Source organism: Gavialis gangeticus, unplaced genomic scaffold (assembly GCF_001723915.1).
Source record: "Gavialis gangeticus isolate Ggan-Ray unplaced genomic scaffold, GavGan_comp1, whole genome shotgun sequence".
Classification (NCBI taxonomy): Eukaryota; Metazoa; Chordata; order Crocodylia; family Gavialidae; genus Gavialis; species Gavialis gangeticus.
This window is the reverse complement of record NW_017728992.1, coordinates 13,891,580-13,915,495: the sequence shown is the minus strand read 5'-3', so window position 1 is coordinate 13,915,495 and position 23,916 is coordinate 13,891,580. Positions and strand designations below refer to the sequence as shown.

At 41.3% G+C, this 23,916-nt stretch overlaps 1 protein-coding gene across 1 annotated transcript in view; it reads right to left on the bottom strand.

Annotated features, from left to right (window-relative positions):
* The window catches only part of ADCY2 (adenylate cyclase 2), a 564,608-nt gene that overhangs the window by 107,263 nt on the left and 433,429 nt on the right, over positions 1 to 23,916 (bottom strand). Inside the window, exons 15-17 of the mRNA XM_019518414.1 lie at positions 19,384 to 19,453; positions 16,380 to 16,477; positions 9,682 to 9,766 (exon numbers count right to left, since the gene is read on the bottom strand). Coding sequence (XP_019373959.1) covers positions 9,682 to 9,766; positions 16,380 to 16,477; positions 19,384 to 19,453 — 253 coding nt within the window. The remainder of the gene's footprint in view (positions 1 to 9,681; positions 9,767 to 16,379; positions 16,478 to 19,383; positions 19,454 to 23,916) is intronic.

Genomic DNA, 23,916 nt, shown 5'->3' with positions numbered 1-23,916 from the left:
CCATCCGCCCAAAATAATTGCCCGCCCCTGCTCTAAGCCATCTATGCTGCCTAACTGCTGGGCTTGGGCAGATGTGGAGAAGGAGGCAGTGTGTGGTCCTGTTTCCCTCAAGAGGTCCTGCGCTTGGCAGGTCATCAGCATAGGTTTGGCCTTAGGCTCCCTATGTACTACCTTTCAGAATATGATTCACTGAGGTCAGTGTGCTTAGCAGACAGCTACTTAAGACAGACCACGGGGAATGATAAGGATAGGACACATTTTCAAAAGTGCACCACGCCATTTTCTTCATGCTGATGTGCATTTTGCCACTTATACAACTGCAAGTGACACAGCACCATGCGCATTAGCTTGCGGGCGGAGCAGAAATGATTAATCGAGTCTGCTGTGACGCGCGGGATCTCTGGCATGTCCAGGCACAAAAATGTGTGTGTATAAATGACCTGAGGTACCTACAGATGTTAAGTGCTTGTAGGAGTAGGGGACAGCTAAGCAGGAACTCTGAGGCTGCCATGTTGGACCCAGGTGCCTAAATCCTAGTTTATGGACTTCAGTCCTTTTGCAGATACGAGTTTAATGCTGCTTACAGATGTGAAAAAAATGGTACTTTAAGGGTGGGGCTCCCATGCACTGAGCAGTTCTGTGGGCTCCCATGCACTGACAGTGCAGCGCATGCTCAGAAGAGGCATTGCGTTAGCTGGACCCGGCTCAGCCAACATCTGTATAGATCAGGCAATTCAGTGGGGCTTTTTGGGGCTTTTATCTAATAGCTAGTTGAAATCGGCTATTAGATAAAAGCACCAAAACCCCTGCTGAAGTGCCCAATCTATACAGATGCTGAGGAGTTGGGTTGAATTAATGTGCTGCCTCTTCTAATAAAGCACTGCGGGTGGGTTTTTTCCCCCACATCTGTCAGTGGCCTAAATATATGCCAAGTGACAGACATCCAGTTATGTATGCAGGCTGCTCTTTTCTCAGCTCTCCTTGTTAGTACCTAGCTTGCAAGCAGAACCTTGCTGTGAAGATATGAACAATACAGCCCTCTTAAAAGTCTCAAATTTCATTCTCATTGGATGTATGTGGATAAAGTATGTCACCGCTTCCAAGATAAATCTAGGAATCAAGAAAATGTTTTCACACTAGAAATGTTCACACTGACATTCTGTTCTCTAGTCTTCAGGAACATATTTTGCCTTTCTACCTGGTTTGTAAATGCTACATTACCACCAGTGCTCCTTGCACTAGTCAGCTGCAAAGAGCTTTTGCTTAACTATTTCTGAATGAAAAGTGAATCTAAAATGACAGAGGAGAAGATTGTGCTTCAGTGTTATGGAAGATGACTAAACATTTAAATTTCAGCTATATGGCTCATGGTGAAGCCACTATCTTAGTATAGCTAATAAACAATAATAATCTCTCTTTATAGCCATCAGATACAGGAGTGTTGCGTAAAAATAAGACTATATGTGAAGCTTGCCATTAGTAGGGTATAATAGGACTGGAGTGCTGTAGCCACGATAGCCCAAGAAATATGTGAAACTTTTTGGTGATATCTTTTATTGGACCAACTGTATCATTGGCAGAGATTCTAGACAGCTTTTGGGCACAAATTGCCCTTCTTCAAGTCTGGGGAAAAAGTGAAGCCTAAATTTAAAAAAAAATGGCATGTGCCACACCTTTTACACATTTTTAAATGAAAACAATGCCTTTCGCAATCATGGAGGAACCTCCCTATGAAGAGCAACTGCTTACTTTAAGGAGAGCAAGAGAGAGATATGATCAAGATAGTCTAAGTAAGTGGCAGGCAAGAAAGCAAATATGACAGGTTTTTTTTACCTGCTTTTAATATGGGAACAAAGGGACATCCAATGTGACTGCAAGACAGTTTAGCTAAAAGGAAAACCTTTTTATGCACTCTGCAAATAGAATATTGACCTGTTTACTAAGCTATATCTTTGAGCCTCATATTAGCAGGATTCAGAAAAGAACTGGATATTTACATGGATAAAGAGATAACCCAGAATTACAGCAGTAGTGAAAAAGAGGTAAAAGGAAAAAGCAAACAATAATTTAAGGCCAAAAACTGTTCCGTGTCTGAGGCAGCTTCAGTATAGCTTGCCAATTGCCTCAAACTTAGGTGCCTCCTTTAGCAGAGCTATTCCACCTCTAAGACCCAAAGATTCACAATCTCTCACAGTAGAGTCTGGTGTACCCCACAGGCAAAACCTACCTTGCCTTGAGGTGGTCCAAAGCCCTCCTATTCTGTGGAGTCTGCACACTCTCAAGCAATGATCCCCTATTGCAGAATGAAGTCCTGGTCCTAGTCCACCCCTGGAAGATACTCACCTTCCTCTCCTATTGTATCAACACACAGACTTATAGGCAGCCTCACGAGCATCTATCACACTGCAGCTTAACCTGCCCTGACTCGCTGAGGACAGGAGGTATTCTGTTGGGATTCCATGCACTTGGAGAAGGCACCTGCCATGGCACCAGAACACCTAACTGGCAGACAGAGAAGAGTACCCTAACACTGCCCAAATGTCTACTGATTAGAGTACTTGGCCAGAAAATGGGAGAACCAGGTTTTAAGCCTCTCCAACCCCACAAGTCAGTCTAAAGGGGTTTGATTTTACAATGGTTACTTCCCAGGACCATAACCTAATTACCACAACAAGCTTTAGGCAGAAATGAGAGTATTCTCTACTCCTCCTCTTGAAACTTGGCTTCAGGACATCCTAGCGTGAAGAAATCAGGGGGCCAGAAGGAGAGTAAGGAGAAGGAAAATGGCATGCTGTAAATCTGGAAGCTTGCCAGTGAGCCTGCTCTAGGCTCATCCTTCAGCTCCTTCCTTTGCTCCCTTACCCCAGCAACTGCTTTTAGACCTGCTGAAAAATGGGCCAGGGACAGTCTCAGCAGTGTACTTCTGGGTTCACTGTGTGTTAGCAGGTGTGTACTGCGGTTGTTGCTGCAGGGACTTACCATCACTGTTGTGTAGACCAGCTTCCCATGGCCCAGTGTGATGGACACCCTGTTTAAAAAGAGGGAGTCCTGGGGCTGGCTTTTATTCCTAATGCAATTTATTTTATTCAGTAAGTGTGTATTGCATAAATCTTGTAGAGAGCAAGTACTGGGGAGTCTGACTCCATAGATTAGCAGTTAGGATGCTCAGCTGAAAGGGGAGTCCTAGGATGCTTGCACACACCACGGGGGTTTAATTCAGTTTAGTTCTCACTAAACTGAAACAGTGGGTTTTTAAAACCCCACCATTTCCACCATTTCAATTTAGGGACAATTAAACTGAACTAAATCCCTGTGGTGTGTACACAAGGTTGTGGGCCCGATCCTTACCTGACTCTGCGACTATGGTGCCCCCTGAGACTGCCTGGGTGGGTGCCACCTGGGGGGCCCCGCTGCTGCAGAGGAAAGTGGTGGGTTCTCCCGCAGCTCAGGGGCTGGGCAACCCAGTGGCAGCTTGCCCCCGAACCCCCGCCGTGGGAGAGGCAGGTAAGCTCCAGCACCCCTGCACCATCCCAGCCACCTTCCCACCAGCTGCGACACCTGGGAACAGCTGGCTTGTCTCTGGAGCAGTGCGGCAAGGTGGCAGGAGGGTGGCTGCCTGTGCTGGAGGCAGGATAAGGCAGTAGGGATGGTGCATGGGGCACTGGAAGTCCGCCAAGCCCTGTTAATGCCAGCTTCCAGCATCCCATGCACTGTTGCATTTTGTTAGGTAGCAAACTAAAACATCTCGGAGGTGTTTTATCTTGCTACGTTACAAAGTCATTTAAAGTGAAATATGTCATCCAGCAAGGAAACAGCAACACCATTAAAGTGGATTAAGCTGCCAAGCATGCAAACAGCAGCACCATTAAAGTGGTGCAAAAGGGCATTTAAGCCACTTTAAAGGCCAATTCTGTGGCATGTACAAAGGCCCCTAGGCTCTAGTCCCTGATGATGGGATTTGCACACCTTTGAGGCCCAAGAGTTTAGAAGGAACCCTCATCTTGTTCTAGTATATAAACCCATCTCTAATTAAAGATATTTTAGAAGTATGATGAGCATATTCTATCACTATTTACTGCAATGTTCCTTAAATATCCTCGATGGAAAGTGCCACACAGAACACTAACATCCCACCTCTTGTACGTTTTCTGGACCATCACAGCTACAACAACACTTCCACTTCAACTCGACTCTGAGGCACTGGGTTCTTGCCAGTATCAGCGGTAATATTTTGGATTGAAGGTACTGGAGGCTTCAGAACTGTGTAACTTTTCCCACAGGGCCGCAATACTTTCAGAGGACAGCTCTGTATGCAAGTTTGTTCTATGATCTTGTTAGTTTGTAAGTGATGGAACTAGATAGTATTGTGGTGCTCAGGAATTGGTAGAATCAATGGGCCATTAATTTATAATGAATCTAAAGTGAAAATTAAGTCAAACTCCTCTCTCTCATGATATATTAACTAAGTCACAGCAATCTTTTAATTTATTTTATTAATTTTTTTAAACTATAACCAGAAGAGAAGATTAAAGCAAACACGATTTGTTTTTCATTATTTTCACTTTCCAACTGAAAGAAAATTAAAAGTCCTAGGACTGTTCAAGACTGACAGCCGTTCCATGTTTTATTCCCTTTGCAATGATGGCAGCTATTTAAAACCAGCACAGACTCAGAGGACAAACTGTTTAATTTTATAAGACAAGCGCATAATACTGAGAGTCAAATATCCTTATTTTTAATCTACTGTTTTTATTGTATTCCATCTCCAAATTCTATTCTGTTTGCTTTATTTTACTAACTTCAGTATTTACTAAGGACCAAAAGTTAGCTCACCTAGCCGTGGAAAATGCCTGGTTATTTATTTTTATTTTGCAAACTTATTTAATGGCAGTTTTACATTCTAAGTAGACATCCATGCATATGTGAGTATGTGCATGCACACGCACACACACACAGCATAACAACATCTACTACCCTGAAATGTATATGCATGTTATTCAGTGGAGTAAATAGGAATGTGTATACAAGTCATTTGACAATAAAATTTGTATCTGAACCTGATTTTTTTAAAAACAGTATCAAAGCAGAAAAAGCCTTCTAGCTACCCAAAGTGAAGTGCAGACTCAAAAGGGGCTTCATAGATCTTTGGAGAAGGATGGTAAAATACACTGTACCAACAATAGCACTTATTTTGCTCAGAAAAAGCTTTAGGTTGATAAATCCTGTCTTCGTAAAAGCCTAGGAATAAAATGTGAAGGTCAAAAACTAGAGTCTTTTTTGGCTCAATGTTTATGCTACTCCGGCTACTCTTTTCAGTGGCAGGGCTTACAGTGGATTCAATTCTGGAACAGACATGCTAAAGGGGTATCACAGCTTACCTGTGCTGAAGGCTGAAAAATAATGCTGAGATTCTGCATTGCAGAAGAGACAAAATGGGGCAGGTGCATTGGGAGTGGAAGAAAGAGATGAATAATAGTTCAGGCATTTTGCTGGTGTTTTTCCTAATAATATACAGTTGGACAGTGATGATGTACAATATGTAACAATAACAGTTCTAACAGCTATGATTAGAATAATTTGTAGTGATAATATAATGGCCTATTTTGCAGTTGTCACTATGATCCTTACTGACATATTACAAGTTCCTTAGACTCTGAGCCAGACCTGCAAGGCACAAGCATAGAGAGTTTCTCTCCCATGTACTGAGATCATAGGGAGAAATCTCATAGAAGGCTGCACATACAACGACAAGCTCCTATTTCAGGGAAGCATTTTCAATATGGATGAGAAAATATCACATTTATGAAAAATATATTGTCAACATTGAAAATAAACGTTAGGTATTATTTAAGAGGTGTAATTTCTCAAGGCTGCTTGTAGCGTTGGAGTTTGACCGGGCAATTCCTTTAAAACAAAGCCTCTGAAAAGTATGTTGGTGTCGTTCCCCTGCCCAGAAACTGGATGGTACAGAAAAAACACTCCAGTGAAATATACATCTCATGATCCCTAGACTCCAATATGCCAGCATACTCTGTTTCTGGAATTTTCCTGGGCTGTCTTTTTAATAATTCCCCAGCAGAAAACATTTCAGATCTCTCTAGAGTCCTCTAGCCTGCTATATCTCTCCGCTGGAGCAATCTGTTCTTATTCCCTATTTTCTTCCTTATGCACTGTTATTCACTGGTACACCTCCTGCTGCCATCATTTTTCCTCATGTCAATAGCAGACAGTAATAAAATGTGACATTGCATTAGATTTGTGTAGGAAAGCTAAGCTAACCTGGGCTATAAAGTAGCAATACTATTCAGTCATAATGTAATACAGTGCATTCAAGGATCTCAAAGCACTTTATAATCCTTGGTGCTTGGGAAGGGGCACTATCCTTAGTTCATAGAGAAGCAAATGGAGAGGTAGGGAAATAAATTATTTGCTCCAAAGCACACATTAATTTGGTAGTAGATTCAGAAGAAATGCTACAAATTGTCAGTTCTTTTTTTTTCTTGTTTCAAGGGCTAGATCACATTCACTCCCTGTTTTATTTTATATGAGGTAAAGTTAAAAGTTGTAAGGCTACATATCTGCACAACAGTCTAACATTTTGTCCTTGTTGCTTTCAAACAATAGCCCTATCTCTCAGTTCTCTGCATGGGAGCTTAAAGACAAGTGAAGGGATAAATATGGAGAAAAGGGAATTAAATACCACAGAGCCTGTACAGATTTGAATTAGAAAAGCACATGCTGTGGAACTCAAAGAGCTGTCTCTGTCTGTGGAATTGCTAAATGACATTGTACTGAAAGGTAAGGTTGTTTGTGGGTGATACCTTTTGTTGGACCAATCGCAAGATTGGGAGAGACTTAGGCAAGCTTTCAAGTACAAGGCATTTGTATGTCCTCCATGAGCTTCACAGTATCTTGTGATGGACACCCAACACCTTTCACAGTAGGTTAAAACCCTAGCAGGGCAAGCAACTGCATTGCAAAGTTCTGCATATTTTGCACATCCCCAAATCCCAAACTCTATTTGCACATCCCCAAATCCCAAACTCTGCAGGGCCAAAGGGCTTCATAGAGAGATATTACTGCACCATCTCAGCAAAGGGATAGATGACACTTGTTCTGGTAAAGGTGTGGAAAAGATGGTCACATAGCCACAAAGTACCAGAAAATCCCACTTTAGTTTTTTGGAAGCTGAAGCTTAGTTGGGAAGAGTTGGGAAACGATGACGGTACAAAAGACTTACTGGTCCAAATCCCTTTAGGATTAATAGGTTAATACAGCAGAGGTTTTAGTGAGGACTAAAAGGACAGACTACCTGACAGTGCTGGACAGTGGGTGACCATTATTTTCCAGTCGTTTTATGATGAGAACCTAAGCTTTTTTCAACTATTAATTGGACTGGCACTGCATGTTTTATAATGGATGTGTTATTATCTAGTTGGAATTTCCAGAGGAAATCGTTGCGGTTAAGAAGGAAGCACTGCTGTGTTTATATGCCCTGACCACAGGGGAATTCAAGATGTGCCTGTGATAATAGTGATTGATACCAGCCTTTTCAAAGTACTTGCCAGATACCATTAACAAAAAGCAGAGGAGTACTATTAAACTACTTTAAAGATGCAGTCACTTTGTGCCCTGGCATATAGGCAGATTAAAAGCACTGGTCAGAAGAGTGATGACATACCCACTGGGGCAATAGCACATGAAGGCAAGACTGCTACAGTAGTGCCTGCTAAAAATGAAGGCCAGTTATTTACCACCAGTACTTGTCTGAACAAGAATAGTGCCAAAAGACTGACCATGACTTTGTAGCCAGTATGAGACTCAGGCACCACCAACAGACCCTGAAAAATTGAATTTGTGGAATTTACTCCTGCCTCCAGTATACACCCAAGAACTGAGCAGATGGAGTAGCACAACGAAGCCCATGCCTATTTCTCGTATTGGGACTCAGGTATGAGAAGTGGGCAGAGGGCTTGTAGCACTTTTCTCTCTGCTCAGGTCCCAGGAATATTGAGCAGCATGGCAAGACCCATCCATATGTCTTAGATCAGGACTCCCATGAGAGAAATGGGCAAGGGGTTTGTGACTCTGCTCTCCCAGGAGCAATTTCTACCTGGTTTGAACTGGGTTATTTTTCTATAGAACCACCATATTTGGTATGGGGAAAAAACAGTGTTAACGTTTGTACACTCATGGTTTCTACTGGGAGAATAGTGACACTTGTACATGGCCAGATATCAAAGATATGCAACCCTATCTTCAGGAGATAATACACAATGGTATCATTATGGAGTCCTGTAGTCCACATGTGTTACCAGCTGTCATAGTCCATAAAAAGAACAGAAAGATACATAAGTGCATAGGCTATTATGCCCTGAATAGTCACACTGGCTGTGTCTACAAGTGTGCCTAACAGTAAGCAGACTAATTAGCTGAAGAGTAAAGTGTAACCATCTACATGTGTGATGGTATTAGGCAATAGTAAACTAATTAGTGCAGCAGTAAGATAGTACTGTTGGGGACAGTACTATCTTACAGTGGGGTAATTAACTGTGATTAAACACACATGTAGATGCTAACCACAGACATAAACTGAGCCTGGTCAGCCCAGCCAGCAGGGAGCCAGACTCCTGCCTGCCACCTAGCCATACAGCTCCACACTTTTAGCACCCTCATGCCCCAGCCAGCCCCTCTGCCACCCAATGCAACCACCTGGAGCCCAGGGCTGACCCCCTATGCCTTCCTGCCAGCCCAGGCCAAGCAGGGCAGGAGTGGCCCTGGTGTAAACTGCTCTGCCCCAGTTCAAACTGGTGCTGTCTCAGGTGCACATGTAGACACTACACTTGGGAATAGTTTACTTTGGTTCAAACTGCTCCAGAGTTTATTGCTTCGAATTGCACATGTAGATGCACCCACTGTAACCAAATGTTTATCTAAATCTCTCCTAAATATAGAGTTGGTTCAATAGAAGACATCTCCTACAAAAAAAATCCTTCCTTTTCACATATTGCCTGGAGGATTGTGGCTACGGCCTCACTCCAGTACTACCACGACATTATGCTGGAAGAAATTCACAAGAGATGTTTTTGCTTTTCTCATGAAACTGAGGTTGGGTTCAAATTCTACAAGTTAACGTATGTGCCAGTAATAGCATATTAACAGATTATATGGCAACACTGATTTTAAGCCAAAAATTAAACACCTAATCCTCTAGCTTCTGTATGATGTAAATAAATACTAAATTTGCTATTAAATACAGATCACACACTTGTTTGATATTTTTTAAAAACCACAAAGCCCCCACCATGCATGAAACATATTTACTAAATAGTCTTAAAAAAATGCTAGCCCTGTTAGTACAAAAGCTAATCTATGCATTTCAAGAAATGAGCCTGTAATGTAAACCTTTCTTTAAATCACAATTAAAACCCATGTATGCAAGGACCATCATCATACTGGTGTCTTCTGTTTTTCAGATTAATAAAGATGCTTAAAGGGGAATCATTCCATTAGAAGCTGGCATATGCTTGCTTTGCTCAGACAAAAAAGCTCACTAAAACCAATGGGAAATTTGCCAACAAACTGCACTAATAGGCCCTAATGAAATTGGTAATGAAATACATATTGAAATTATATATATAATTCTGTAGGCCACTGAGTTAATATTTTCTGTTTACTTACCAAAAGTTGTCCAGCAAAACATATAAAAAGAATGAAGGAAAGCAAGAGAAATGCAGCCCCAAAGGAAATTCCAAGAATAGATGTTCTACAAGAAATAAAAAGAAAAAAGTTTACTGGACATATGAATATTCAAATCATGTATATTTTATAGATAATGAGACTTTATAATCTTGCTTAGAATATCAAGGAAAAGATGCCTAAAATTAATACCCCAGCATTAACTATGCATAAACAGCAATTTTCAAACACCAGTAGTGCAGAAAAATAAATCTATTTTTTTCTTAGTAGAAAGCTAAGAGATTCAACTTATTAATAATGGTCTATTTCCTTGGCAAAGTTCAACTTTTTAAGTGCAAGCATATCAACAATAGAGCCATTAAAATTCTTTCTTGAAAAAAAACCCAAGACTGTATATTTTTCCATTCTCTTTCTTTTCAACCAAGGTTGAACCGTCCTTGGCTCATATTTTCCAAAACTGTTACTTTAGGTGGAAACCATGTTAGGAAAATGCTTGCCTCTTACATACGATCTTCAGAAAATTGTGCCTGAAACCATGATTTGTTACGAAAACCTTGTGTAACCTTAATTATTGATGTTGATCGATTCTGACGTGCTCAGTATTATTGTAGACATAATACAGGACATGACACCTTTGCGAATTAATAAATGGCATAGTCTATCTTAAGTACATTTTTTTCTGTAGAAATTCTATATTAAAGAAGAAATTTGTTTCTAATCTGTTGCTGTTGTACAACTTATGTATTCGAGAGTTTACTGAATTTCCAAAATTAACTTTAGTAGCGTGGTAGTGATAACAGTAATAGTAAGAACTTGTTTCTTCAATCACCACTGAAAGGAAAGGAGAAAAACAGCAAATGTGAATCAAACAATGACGAAGAGAAAGAAAAGCAACATTAAAATGAAAAAAAAAGAAAAAGATTAATTAAAAAAGCTATTTTCTTCCTGAATTTGGACTTCATTGCAGACTCCAGTCAGGGATCCATTACTGAGTGCAAAAAGTAGAAAAAAAGTAGAACACACATTGCCTACACGTGCTCAGTATGCCAAAGTATGCATTAGGCCATAATATTCTAAAGTCTCTCTCAAAGAACATCAAGATGAGCTACAAGGAACTAGATCAGCTACAGAAGGGGTCAGATCCAACCCAGCAATTGATTGGATTCAACCTGTGGGCTGGCTCCCACCAATTGATTGTATGTGGTCTATGGCTACCCATGGGGCCAAGCCCTGCTTGGTCGCACCCAGCACAACCCATGCTGTGCTCCCAATGGTGTCAGCCCCTGCTCTGGCCCCAGCCAGCGTGCACAGCTTCTCAGTGGGGCTGCTCCCAGTGTACCTGCACACCCAGGTACTGCTTGGATCCCGCCCCCCACCTCCAATGGTTCTTCCTCCTTCTTGGCTTGCCCCTGTTGCGCTGCTCTGAGCAGCAGGCAGTACAGGGCAGTGATGGCAGCTGTGGGATACGTGCTGAACACTACAGGGGGAGTGGCAGATGGGGAGACTCCTGGCCCAGCACACAGGGCTCCAACTCCAGGCAACCTTCCACTCAATTAGCTGCCCACCGGTGGCTGCTCATTGTTCAGGTGGCTGTGTGAGTGGAAGGCAGCTGGGAGCTGGAGTCCTGAGCTGGGGTAGGAGCTACTTGGCTGCAGTTTCCTGCCTGCCTGCAGTGGTGCAGCAGGGGCAGGAGGAGGAGCCACTGGAGGCAGGGACAGCTGAGTAGCTCCTAGGAGGCTGAAGCTATACTAGGAGAAAACCCACTGAAAAGCTGTGCATGCTGGCTGGGGCCAGGCCCGCTGGGTGGCTGTGGGAACAGGGGGAGGTGCAGCATGAGCTGCCCTGTGAGGGAGTGGGTCGGGCTCAGCCCCATGCAGAGCACCATGTAGCAGGGGCAGCTGCAGGCTAGATGCGGGGGACAGAGACAAATGCACTAGCATTGCCCTGGCGAGCTATACTGCATGCGCCCCCTGTTCTCCCTCACTCATCCCACCCCCAGCTGGCTCTTGGGACCTTATGCACAGGCAGCGCCCCCCCACACCCTTCCCACACATACCCCTCCCTCCTGCCCACACATTCACCCCCCCCACACACCTCCCACCTCTCCACAAATCTCCCCAGCCCCCACACATACTATACATGAGTTAGACTTTATTTTGATATATTATGCAGTAGCCTCTATACATGCTACTCAAAAACAACATAAATCAGGACAAAAATATTTTTGAAATAAAATTAAAATATGGTATAGTAAATGTTTGATTTTCAGTATATGGTTTGTTTTTAATTTACAATTTGTTAAAATGACATCTTCTAAAAGATTTTGTGTGTGCGGCCCTTGACATCTCACCAAAACTCGTTAAGTGGCCCTCCTAAATCGGTTAAGTCTGATATGACATCCAGGTTTATCTGAAACTGGTTTCAGTCATTTTGAAAGTGGCTTATGTGCACTGAACTAGGGACAGACATTACACATAAACTGGTTTAAGTGATCAGAAACTGGTTTAAACCTGTAATGGAACAGATGCTCAGTGCACAGAAGCCAGTTTGAGAATGGCTGAAACCAGTTTGAGATAAATCAGATTGAATGTAGTGTCAGACTTAATTGATTTGGCTCAAACATTTATGCAATGTCTGTCCCAGACCCTTTGTTGCTTTAACTTAAATCAGACTCCTTCAGCATCCTGGCATGCTCTCTGGGCTGGGTGGAGCTCCCTGTTCCATAGCAGTGCTGGCCCCTTCCCTCTGCTCCCTGCGTGCAGCTCCAGCAATCCCTACAGGCATCTGCCTGGCTTCTGCTTCCCTCTACCCTCTCCACTCTCTGCTAAGCAGGCATTCCCTTGTCCCTCACAGACACCTCTCAGCATTAGCCAGAAGACCACATGCTGGCTACCTCCAAGCTGTGGCACATGGGACAAAGGCAAAATCAACAGATAGCTGGCAATGTCCCTCTGTTGTTTTCTTAATGGGGTGATAAACATTGAGTTAAGGGTGATAAAAAAGCCTTGATGGGCTGGTCAGGAATGGGGGAAGCCCTCCCTAATCATAGTGTCCTGCCGGGGACTGGTAATTTGCCCCTCAGCTCAGCTCTGTGGAAGGGAAGGGAGGGATGCTCTAGTGCCCTCAGCTTCTAGCACAAGCCACTGCAAACATGTGCCTGCATTTCTCAGATATCTGTCTGGTTACAAAACTGATTTAGCCTAGCCAGGTTAGGCTAACTTGCAAAGACTGAATCAGTTCAAGTTCAGGCTTTTTGAATGTTTATTCCTAGCTCTGTTGTGTTACATATTTGAACTGGATCCGATCACTTATAGTGGTTTATGTGTAATTATTGTCCCTAGCCTCTGTGACCACTCAGACAACAATCTTGTGCTTGGGCAGAACTAGTTCTTGTACAGAACTCATAGGGCCAAAAAGAATAATACTTTAATCTGCTGCTAAGCTCTAGTCTTGAACACGCCTTTGTCTTGTATGTAGCAAAACTCTGTTCTTGCCTCTCGAGCACATTTACACTAATACTTCTCATTATCAACTACAACCCATTTGCTCAAGCTCTAGTGCTCAATTGCCAAGAACATGTGCAAAATACTTTTCATACCCCTTTATTAAAAACATTATTTCATAATTATGGACAACTGGAAATCCGTGTGTTTATTTGCTTTTAAAACTTAAATAGCTTGAAAGTTATTCTGACTTCATTTATTTATTTTTACTATTTTTAATATTTATTTTTACAAAATATAGGTTGAAATTTGGAAAAAATCCTCTGAAGCAATTATTTCATTTTTATTAATTACTGAGGCAATTAGCATTCATATCACAATGTTTAAAATCACAGTGCCATTACTTGACATATGACTGGACAGGAAGTAGACAGACTCATTTGTATGAGTATACACATCTTTGTAGCACTGTTTTAGCTGTTTGCAACACTATAAAGATGGCAAAGTGCCAAACAATACTACTTCTTTCAAACAGTAACTTCTTGGCATTGCTACATTTTATAGTTCCACATATACTGTCTGTTTAGTATTTGCAGTTCTACAGTAATACTAATAAGAAATACTTTTCTCTTCAATCACCCTTGAAAGGAAAGGAGAAAAACTGTAAATGTGAATACTTGGTAAATTATCCACAAAATAACAATGAAAAGAAAGAAAAGCAACATTAAAATGAAAAAAAGAAATGGTTTTATTAAAAAGCTGTTTTATTCCTGAATTTGGAATTCTAGGACCACCAGAATCCCACAATGCTCTGCTAACTCCCATCCTCTTTTGAGGTAGGCAGAGAAGGAGAGCAAATGGCTGGATCCCTCATAGCTTTCAGTGAGCTGTTTAAGAGTCCTGATGAAGTAATGAGAGAAGGAAATGGTACATTTAGGCTTTCTTCTCATGAGATGTATTCATTTGTAGAATAATATTCCAAGGGAAACAGGGGAATCATCACTGCTCTGGATTTTGCAAGTAGATTGGGAAAAGCTCTATGAAGAATACAATAGAAAACAATCACTGAAGAACAATGAGTTAGGTCAGTGATTTTCACCCTGTGGTTTGTGAACCCCTGGGGTCCATAGACTTTCTTTAAGGGGTTTGTGAAAGATGGCTATGATCAACTGAAGTATGTAAATACACTTACAATTCAAAGGGGTCTAGAGTGGCCCCTAGATTTATAAGCATGAATGACCTATGGGGAATAACAGAATGCCCTCCCCCACCCCTGCAAAGTACTGGAGATATTCATTTCCCTCTCGTCTATGAATTTCCCAAGAGCTAAGGGCCAAATCCTGCAGTCTTTATTTGCCTAAGTAGTCACAGTTATTTCAAGCCAGATAAATTCAAATTACAATTAGGCACAAATTACAAATTCAAATTATAATTAGGCACACTGAGGGAATAATTAATCAGTGGAACAAACTACCAGTGAAAGAACTAGCTTTGCTATCTCATGATATTTTCAACTCAAAGCTGGATGCCAGTCTGGCGGAAGTGCTTTAACTAAACCCAAATTACTGTGCTCAGTGTAGGGGTAGCAATGTGAAACTGAATGGCTTTATGATGTGCAGGACATCAGGCAAGATGATGGTTATATAATGTTTTCTTTGGGGCATAAACTGTATGAAGCAGGTGTTCAAAGGTGAATGAGTATGACAGGTCTAAGCCTGTAATGATTAGCCTGTCAGTGATACCAATGTGTTTGATCAGCTAGACATATAAGAATAGCTGCCTTCCAAAAAGCAACAATAATAGCAAAAACAACCCATAAACAAGAAGGAGCTTCCACTAAAATATTTCATGATAGTAAATGTACAGTGCTATGTTGACAATTGTGGTTATGCAAAAATACAAGCTTTCCAACTGAGTAACACTCAATGACACTGTTACATTTTATATATTAACATATGATCTCAACTAAAATTTTACGTAGACTTTTCCTGCTGAAATTTAACCCATATTCCTTAAACTTTGTACGGTATGAATAGCCTGAAAATTAATTAAAATGTAGTTATAAACAGCTTTTTTACTTAAATAAAATTGTAATATATTGTATAAATATTCTTATGATCTCAACATCAGCAATTACAAAAAGCAAAAGTAAGTTTTCTGGACGAATGATTGTCAACTTTTTAATATAATTTTAAAATACCAGGTTTAAACATATCTTATGACACTACACAATTTTGAAAGGATATTAGTCCACTTTGCATACCTGTTTTATAATGATAATATACGTTAATTATATTTCACAAATTAAGGACCTGATACTGAAGTCCTTGTCCGAACAATACTGTCACTGAAATTCTAAGTACAGTAGATTCGTGTATCTAATAGGGTTGGAGTGTTGTTATAGCCATGGTGGTTCAAGAAATATATGAGAGAAAAAAGTGATATCTTTTATTGGACCAACTGTATAGTTGGGAAAGTTGCTGTACAGATTTCCAGGCCTAAAGTGCCTTTTTTCAGGTCTGAGAAAGAAACTTTGTATGCATAAAGACCTAAAAAAGGACCCTTTAGTTCCAATAAAATATATCACAAAAAAACCTTGTTTCAGGTTTATGTACAGTAGTTAAAATGACATACAGGGCCATGCCTACATGAGATGCTGACTGCGCAGTAATTTATTGCTACTGCACATTACTACTGATGCAATGTTACTGTGTAGTAGTAATGACCTACTGCAGAGTCAGCATTGCAAAAAAGCTGTTTGGTGATGCTATTGTGCAGTAACTCCAGTTACTGAGCAGTCATTTAGTACTTGTTTATACTAGTACTAATGACTATGCAGTCAGTGTCTCATGCAAACGTGGCCACTGAAAATGCTTTTTCGTACCCAGAAGGATTTTATCCTTATACCCATGATAGATTTTATTGAAAACAAAGAAAAAAAAAAAGAAAACTTGCAAAGGTGATACAAATATTAGGTCATCAACTAATGATGTAATTTAGGGTCAAAAATAGTAAACTACTGTAGCTTTAAAAAAATTTAGAAGTTTTGTTCGTATCTTGAGGAACTTCAATGTCCTCGACTCTCCCTGTGGATTTTGGCAAATGCTAAATCATTAATTTATAGTTTAAGGATACTATCATGTTGTATTTGTGGCCATATGTATGTATGCATCTCTCTCTCTCTCTAAATACAAGTGCAAGTAATACATATATGGAATTTAAATATTATTCACTTACTTTGGTAATACCAGAATCTGCACAACAAAAATGCAGAAGAATATCAGGCATGCACACGTCACATAATACTTGAAGGCAGGCAAAGTTGTGGCTCGGTACTAAAAATGAAATTAGCAGATGTTAAAAATCTTATTTCCCAAACAGACAAGTTTATACAGCAGATAATGTTCCCTTTTAAATAGGCAGGTATGCATACACACTGTCTTGGGCAATAAGATTGTTTGTTCTTTTAGGGCATTTATAAACATACTTTTTTCCCCCTGACATGCCGGAAATCCGCTGCTTCGGAGCAGACTCGATTAATCAAGTCCGCTTCACATGTGAGCTGAGGCGTACTACGCTGCACTGTGTACAGTTGTATAAGTGGTGAAATGCATGTCAGTGCACAGAAAATGATAGCGGTGCACTTTTAGTTCAAAAGCACCCTGCCACCATTTTCTCAGCGCTGACACATATTTTGCCACTTATACAACTGTAAGCATTGCAGTGCCGGGCACTTTTCAAAGCACCCGGCGTTGCAGCACTTGCATTTGTAAAAATGACCTTAGTGATTAACCACCCCAGTCAACAAGTAACATGAGCTATTTGGAGCCAGTCATTGTTACACACAGTATTGAAGCTTGTCCTCTACAGAATTTATTCATTGCTGCTTCTGTCCAAATGAAATGTCTACGTATTACATCTACACACAACCTCCCCCCCCACAAATGGTTATAATTATAGGTCCCAGAGCAGAGTTAACTACAGAAAATTTCCTTTTTTTTTAATAACGAGAAACACATTTTCCCCCCAATTTTCCTTGTGGAGAGTGGCCAAATGATTATGACACAACGGTTCCAAAAAAATACATACATACTATACAAATTTTCAGCCATAAATACAGAAAATGGACCGAGAAATTATAGGAAAGTACAAATAACCCTTTAGGATGGAATCTTTTGCATAAGCTTAGTTAACCATATAAGTTTCCACATAGGTCTCCACTTGGGGAAGGAGAGAGGGTGTGGTAAGCAGTGACTTATGTCCCATTTATGATGTACAGTGAATGATTTGATATTTTTAAAATTCTTCCATATCCTTTATTTGCAACAGGTATTTGAAAGTTGGCAGCGGTAAATTGTGCTAGCTTAACTGCTGCAGTGGAATTATATAGTATGAATTCCTTTCCAATCTTCTCTTTATAAATTGCTAATAAGTGTAGGCAGAAAAATATGAAATAAGCAATACATATACAAAGGAAATCTTCTAAATAAAAACATAGATGTCTCATCCTGAAAGCAATAAAAAACTATAAACAGACACATTCCAAGTTTTACAGTTGTTCAAGGGCTAAGGATTCAAGTAAAACATAATTAAAGCAAAATGAATCAAAGACTAATTTTATAAGTGTTCAAAAAGAAAACCTCATAAACAGTAAGTAGATGAGCTGTGCTTTTAAAGATAAGTGCACAGCTGTGTCTTTATACTAAGGGTTGAATTCTGCCCTTGAAATCCACACACAGAACCCTCAATAAACTAAAAGTATATGTGTATGAACTAAATTGAATCCCAAGACATGCTCTGAGGATCTCTTTTCCCAAATTCTGTGATGTATTAAAACTAATTCCTGTCATAAGTGTATGCGAACTTGAATGAATATGTTTGAAAACATTTGCAGTTTGTTTTGTTGTCGCAACTGTTGAAGGGGAGTGTGGTATTCTGGCACATGTTTAAGACCTTGAGCTATTGTTAAAAAACTCACAGTAAAATTCTGCCCTCATTGCCAGCTTGTTCTAACATTTCACGCTCTCTGTGGCATCTCCCAAGAAAGCTGTGTGATTAGCTCCTTCAACAAAGCGACATATTTCTCCCATTTCTTTGTTTTACTTTCACATTAGGCAGAATCCAATCTTCCTCCCATTTAAGTCAATGCCAAGTCTCCCATTGACCTCAACGGAATCAAGGCCGAACCCATCGATAATAAAATAAACCAGAGAATGAAATTAAAATCTGGCTTCGAAAAGATTTGTGGCAGCACTCAGCAGCTCATTTAACAGATGAGGACATCCTTATGCTCAGCACCGTGCAAACAGTTAAAGGGCAGTTCATGCCTCAGAAAACCCGTAAATGAACTTAAAGCTGATCCAGTAAAGGACTTAGGTGCCACAAGCTGGGCACTACAACACCTACAGTTTAGGTACCTGGCCCCCAGAGTGGAATCTAAGGGTGCCTGCGGGGATGCTGCTCCAGTGGGCTGTAATTACAACTCCATTAATCAAGTCTGCTGAAACATGCTAATTAGCCTCCACATCTTGTGTATCAGCATCCCTGCTCTTTAAAGTGGTGGCAAGGGCACTTTAACTAAAGCCATGATTTTGAAGTGTGGGGATGCTGATGCACAGGATACTGCAGGTGCTTTATTTAGAGTGACTCTTGAAGCTGCTCTAATTAAAGCGCCCCCCTCTCCCCGACACCTGTGGAATACATCTTGCTGGCTGGGGGAGAGTCCCCCACAGCCAATCTCGCTGCCCGGGGGCACCCCACGGCTGATCCCGCAACAGCTGATCACTGCAGCCGCTTCCAGGACTGGTTGCAGCTGCTTCTGGGAGTGGCTGCAGCGATCGGCCAATGCTTGCAGTGGGGGCACCGGCGCTCCCACCTGCCCCTTCTGTCCATCACGTAAGCAGTGAGCACGGCCGGTCAGGGGGTGCACTGGTGCTCTCAGGGGGTGCACATGCACCCCTGTGCACTCTCTACACATCACCACTGGAGTCTCCTATTTGTTAATGAGACAGTGTAGGGAGATTCAAAACAGTTTAAATTTAGAGTGATTTTTAAGGGGTGGATTAATAGTTCTCTCTGCTTGTAAACACAAAAGAAGCAAGTGATACCCCACAGCATATTTTAAAAGAAACCATTTTAACTACTTAAGGGAAGTAGTTAAAGGAAGATTTGGGACCTCTATTGTTAAAAATTAAAATATATACTTTTATTTATAAGTTTTAAAATATGAGGAGGAACTTACCTCTTTTTCCAGAGTTTTGTTATAGAAAAGTAATGATATTCTCTGAATGTCTTCGGATTTAAGCCATTGCCTAGATAAAATGAGAAACATAAAGAACATGATAACCGATACCAGAAATGAACAGCTCTGTATTTCTCTACTACTGAAAAAATGTAAAGCAAGAAGGCAATGTATATATTTTAAAGAAAGGTGATTATGTAGCTTCACCCTTCTTGTTTTCTACTGTTAATAAATATGAAAAATTGAAGTTCAAATTAACAGGTTGTAGGTGGACAGGTTGTAAACACATTCACGAGTGAGGTCTACATTTTATATTGCTTATCTAAGTTGCTTTTCTGCTGGTTCTTCCTTCTACTTTCTCGTTTGATGCTTCATTCCACAAATGTCAAATGCCAGGATGTGTCTGATGAATGGTACAAAATTTGAGGTATATCCTGACCAGATAAGGTTGTGAGTAATGTGTGATGACAAAGAAAGATGCCATGAAATGGATGCTTTACAGACTCATAGCTTGGGCAAATAAGAAGGTGGAAAAAAATATTAAGAGGGGAGTAAAATGGTTCTTTGTTAGAGAGGCATTTATCTCACTGAAGTGAGCCACTGTGAAACACCTATTTTATTGACTTTCAGAATGTCTTTTCCTGCTTAAAGACCAAAAATATGTAAAATCTAAAAGTACAAGCAGTTGCAAGTATGATGTGACATCAAGATCTGCGCAGTCTGGCTAGGGACAGACATTACACATAAACTGGTTTAAGTATCAGAAACTGGTTTAAACCTGTAATAGAACAGATGTTCAGTGCACATAAAAGAGTTTGAAAATGGATGAAACTGGTTTGACATAAACCTGGTTGACTGTAGTATCAGACTTAACAGATTTGGCCCAAACCAGTTTATGCAAAATCTGTCCCAGACCCCTTGCTGGTTTAAAATAAATTAGACTCCCCCAGCATCCTGGCATGCTCTCTGGGCTGGGCAGGGCTCTCTGCTCCACAGCAGAACTGGCCCCTCCCCTCTACTCTGTGGCTGCAGCTTCAGAGACTTGCAGGCTGCTCCTCCCCTCCCCTTCACCACTCCCCACTAAGCAGGAATTTCCTCTTCTCCTCTGCCTTGCTGAGGAGGTGTCTGTGTATTAGCTAGCAAACCATATGCTGGCTACGGTTCGGTTCGTGCTGAATCAAAAACGTAGAATCAATAGCCAGAATTAACAGGTAGCTGGTAATGTCCCTCTGTTGTTTTCTTAATGGGATGATAAACACTGAGTAAGCAGTGATAAGCACTGTTATCAATTCCCTGCTGTTCTAATCAGAACATCCTGCCAGGGCCTGGCTGCTTCCCCCCTCAGCTTAGTGCTGTGGAAGGCAGGGAGGGCTGCTCTAGTGCACCCCGGCTTCTAGCCTGAGCTACTGCAGACATGTGCCTGCATTTCTGGGATGTCTGTCTGGTTACAAAACTGATTTAGTACAGCCAGGTTAGATTAATCTGCAAAGATTGAATCGATTCAGGCTCAGGCTTTTTGATTTCTGTCCCTAGCTTTCGTGTGTAAAAGTGAGTAAACCTTATGGAAAAGTTATTAGCAACTTCCTTGAAAAATGGAAAGGCATAACCTTAATACAATTAAATTCAACACGAGACTTCTACATTTTTTTAAGAATAAGGTATTACATAAATTTTGATGGGAACTACTTTGCTAATCAGAAGGACATGAAGCTCATCTACTTACCCATTCATCAGCTGTTCTTACTTATACAATTAGTCCAACTGATTTTACAGGTAGACTCTAAGCTAGTGCTGCTGTTCACATTTTCTACACAAAAAAGAATTGCAGTCCCAGTAAGACTTTTACCAAATGTGAATCACTACAGCTTTATTTATGTCAATGGAGACATGGAAATTAAATTCAATATGAGCACAAAAACAAATATGGGAATTAAAACTTGATCCCTAATACAAAGCCTATGTTAAGGGTAGAAGAAAAATGCCTCTGGTGAATGAGTACTTCACACTACAAAGACCTGCATTTGTGTAATGTGAAAATATTGAAGGTGAAGCTTTCAGAATTTGTAAGTACCACAAATAGAGTCAGAAATACAAAGAGTTTATAAACTCACAAAACACAGAGCACATAACCCTGCTCGATTTTTGTCAAAACTCAAGAACATTTGCAGGGTTCTTTTTGTCTCCTAATACCCTTTTTCATTAAAACAAATAAAGTCCAAACCTCCCCCCAAAATCCAACTTTTATTAATTACTGTATTTCATGGTGTATAAGCTGAGGTTTGAAGCCAAAATATTTAGCTTTAAATTTCCACCTCAATTTCTACACCATACCCTGTGAGCTGCACTGCTTGGAACCCGTGCTGGTGCCCTGCTTCGGGGGTGGGGGCAGCATGTTGGTGGGCTCTGGGGAAATTGGGCCCCTGGGAGCTCAGGCAGCATAGGCCCCCTGGCAGCCCTCACAGCCAGGCCGGGGGGGGGGCACTTCTGCGGAGGGAAGGACCAGGACCCCCCACAGCTCAGTGGCTCACTGGCAGCTTGCCCCCTGGCCACAGAAGGGGCAGGCAGGCTCTGACAAAAGCAGGATCGGGGCCCTTGCTGTTTCTGCCTTCATCAAGCAGCTGCCAGGACACTGCCCAGGAAGGGGCTGGCTTGCCCCAAGGGCAGCACAGGGTGTTGGGCAGGGCTCTGGGGGTGGCTAGGGATCTTGGGCTGGGCCGGCCCCCTCCCCGCATACACCTGCCCAACACACTGCACTGCTTCTGGGGCAAGCCAGCCCCTTCCGGGTGGTGCCAGGTATCCTGCTGGCCACAGGAATTTGCTGAAGGCAGAAGCATCAAGGAGCCTGATCCTGCTTTCAGAGGAGCCTGCCTGCCCCCCCCCAAAAAAAAGTTGCGGGGAAAACTGCTGGCAGGCCAGGAAGCCCCTGAGCTACAGTGGGGCCCAGTCCTTTCCTCTAGTGGCGGTGCCTGGCTGCCAGCAGGCCATGGGCTGCCTAAGCACCCAGGGGCCCAAACCAACTTCCTTGGAGCCCACTATCATGCTGCCTCTCCCATGAGCCTGATCAAGGTTCCAGCACCTCACACACTGCCCCCACTGCCTTCTCCAGCACAGCCAGCCACCCTCCTCCTGCTGCTATGGGGTCAACTTATACACTGTGTCAACTTATACACTGTAAGATATGATAGATGTTTAAGTTATTTTAGACATTAAAACGTTTTTCAAAAAAGGATAAGACTGTAATAGTAACTAACTTGGCTGCATATAAGCACAACCTTTTATTTCTTTTAAAATACTAAACTTTACCTTACCACTTGTTATGTTAAAGCACACAATACAGTATAAGGGAGGAACACAGCAGCTGTGTTAATGGTAGCATGAGAATACTGAGTAACACCCTGGAACAATTTTAATCAAAGCTCTCATTATCCTAATGGTTCCAAAAGTCCACCAATTAGCCATTTTATTGGCTTTAAAGAGTTACATTAATGTTACACTGACATATATTTTCATATTTTAATTATATATGTTATTTGTAATGTGACCTGAGAGCTTCCCTCCAGGCTTTATGTGGACATATTTAGTATATCGTGAAATCTAAAAGATTTAGGGTCAATTGAGTAGTTCTAGTTAACCTCCCCCCACCCCCGCTTCCTCCCCCACCAAAATATCTATGGCAGAAGGAAAAATATCCTTACTAAAACACTCCAGTGAACAAAGTGTTCCTTTTTCATTAGTGCTATGGTGCTGTTTAAATACAATAGGGCTATTCCTCCTGCTGTCTTTGATTAATGAAGCATTAACTGAGAACTAGCCGAAACCCACAAAATATTTGTGATTAAATTTTTATTGCAAAAGTATTTCTTTAAATACAAGGGTTTTAGTTATCATTGACCAAATACTTTAACGGAATCAAAACTTTTCACCCTCAACAAGGCTATATAAATCTGTCTACTTGTAAACACAGGCTTAGAAATATAAATACATATTTTGTCAAAAGTCTGACCTTGTTATTTGTTTATAGTCATAGAATAAGAAGGCCCTTATACATGTAACGAAGGGCCCTTGTATATGAGAGGAAATTGCCCCTTTTAGTAGTTTAATTCTCCTTTTTAACAATTTAATTGTGTAACAGTGTTAACAGTATACATGTTCAGTGGCATGTTACAATTAAATTTCATAACAGTGTATATGTTTGACAGTGTATTTCGATTTAAATGACTTTTTTACGTAGCATACTAAAACATCCCATGTATTTTAGTTTGCTACATAACAAATGACAGCAATATTCCTCACGTGTACAAGGGCCCTATCTGGAGAAGGCAGTAGGGACAGTGCACAGGGCATTGGAAGCCCAGGTGTGCTCAGGGAAGCTCGGACTTAGTGGGTGGCCCCAAGTAGCAGGAAGGCAGCGGGGATGGTGCAGGGGACGCTGGAAGCCCAAGCTTCCCTGAGTATGCTCAGGCTTCCAGCACCTTGTGCACCATTGGGTCTGGCAGGGGCTGCCTGTGAGCTGGGGCTGCACCCACACAGCTA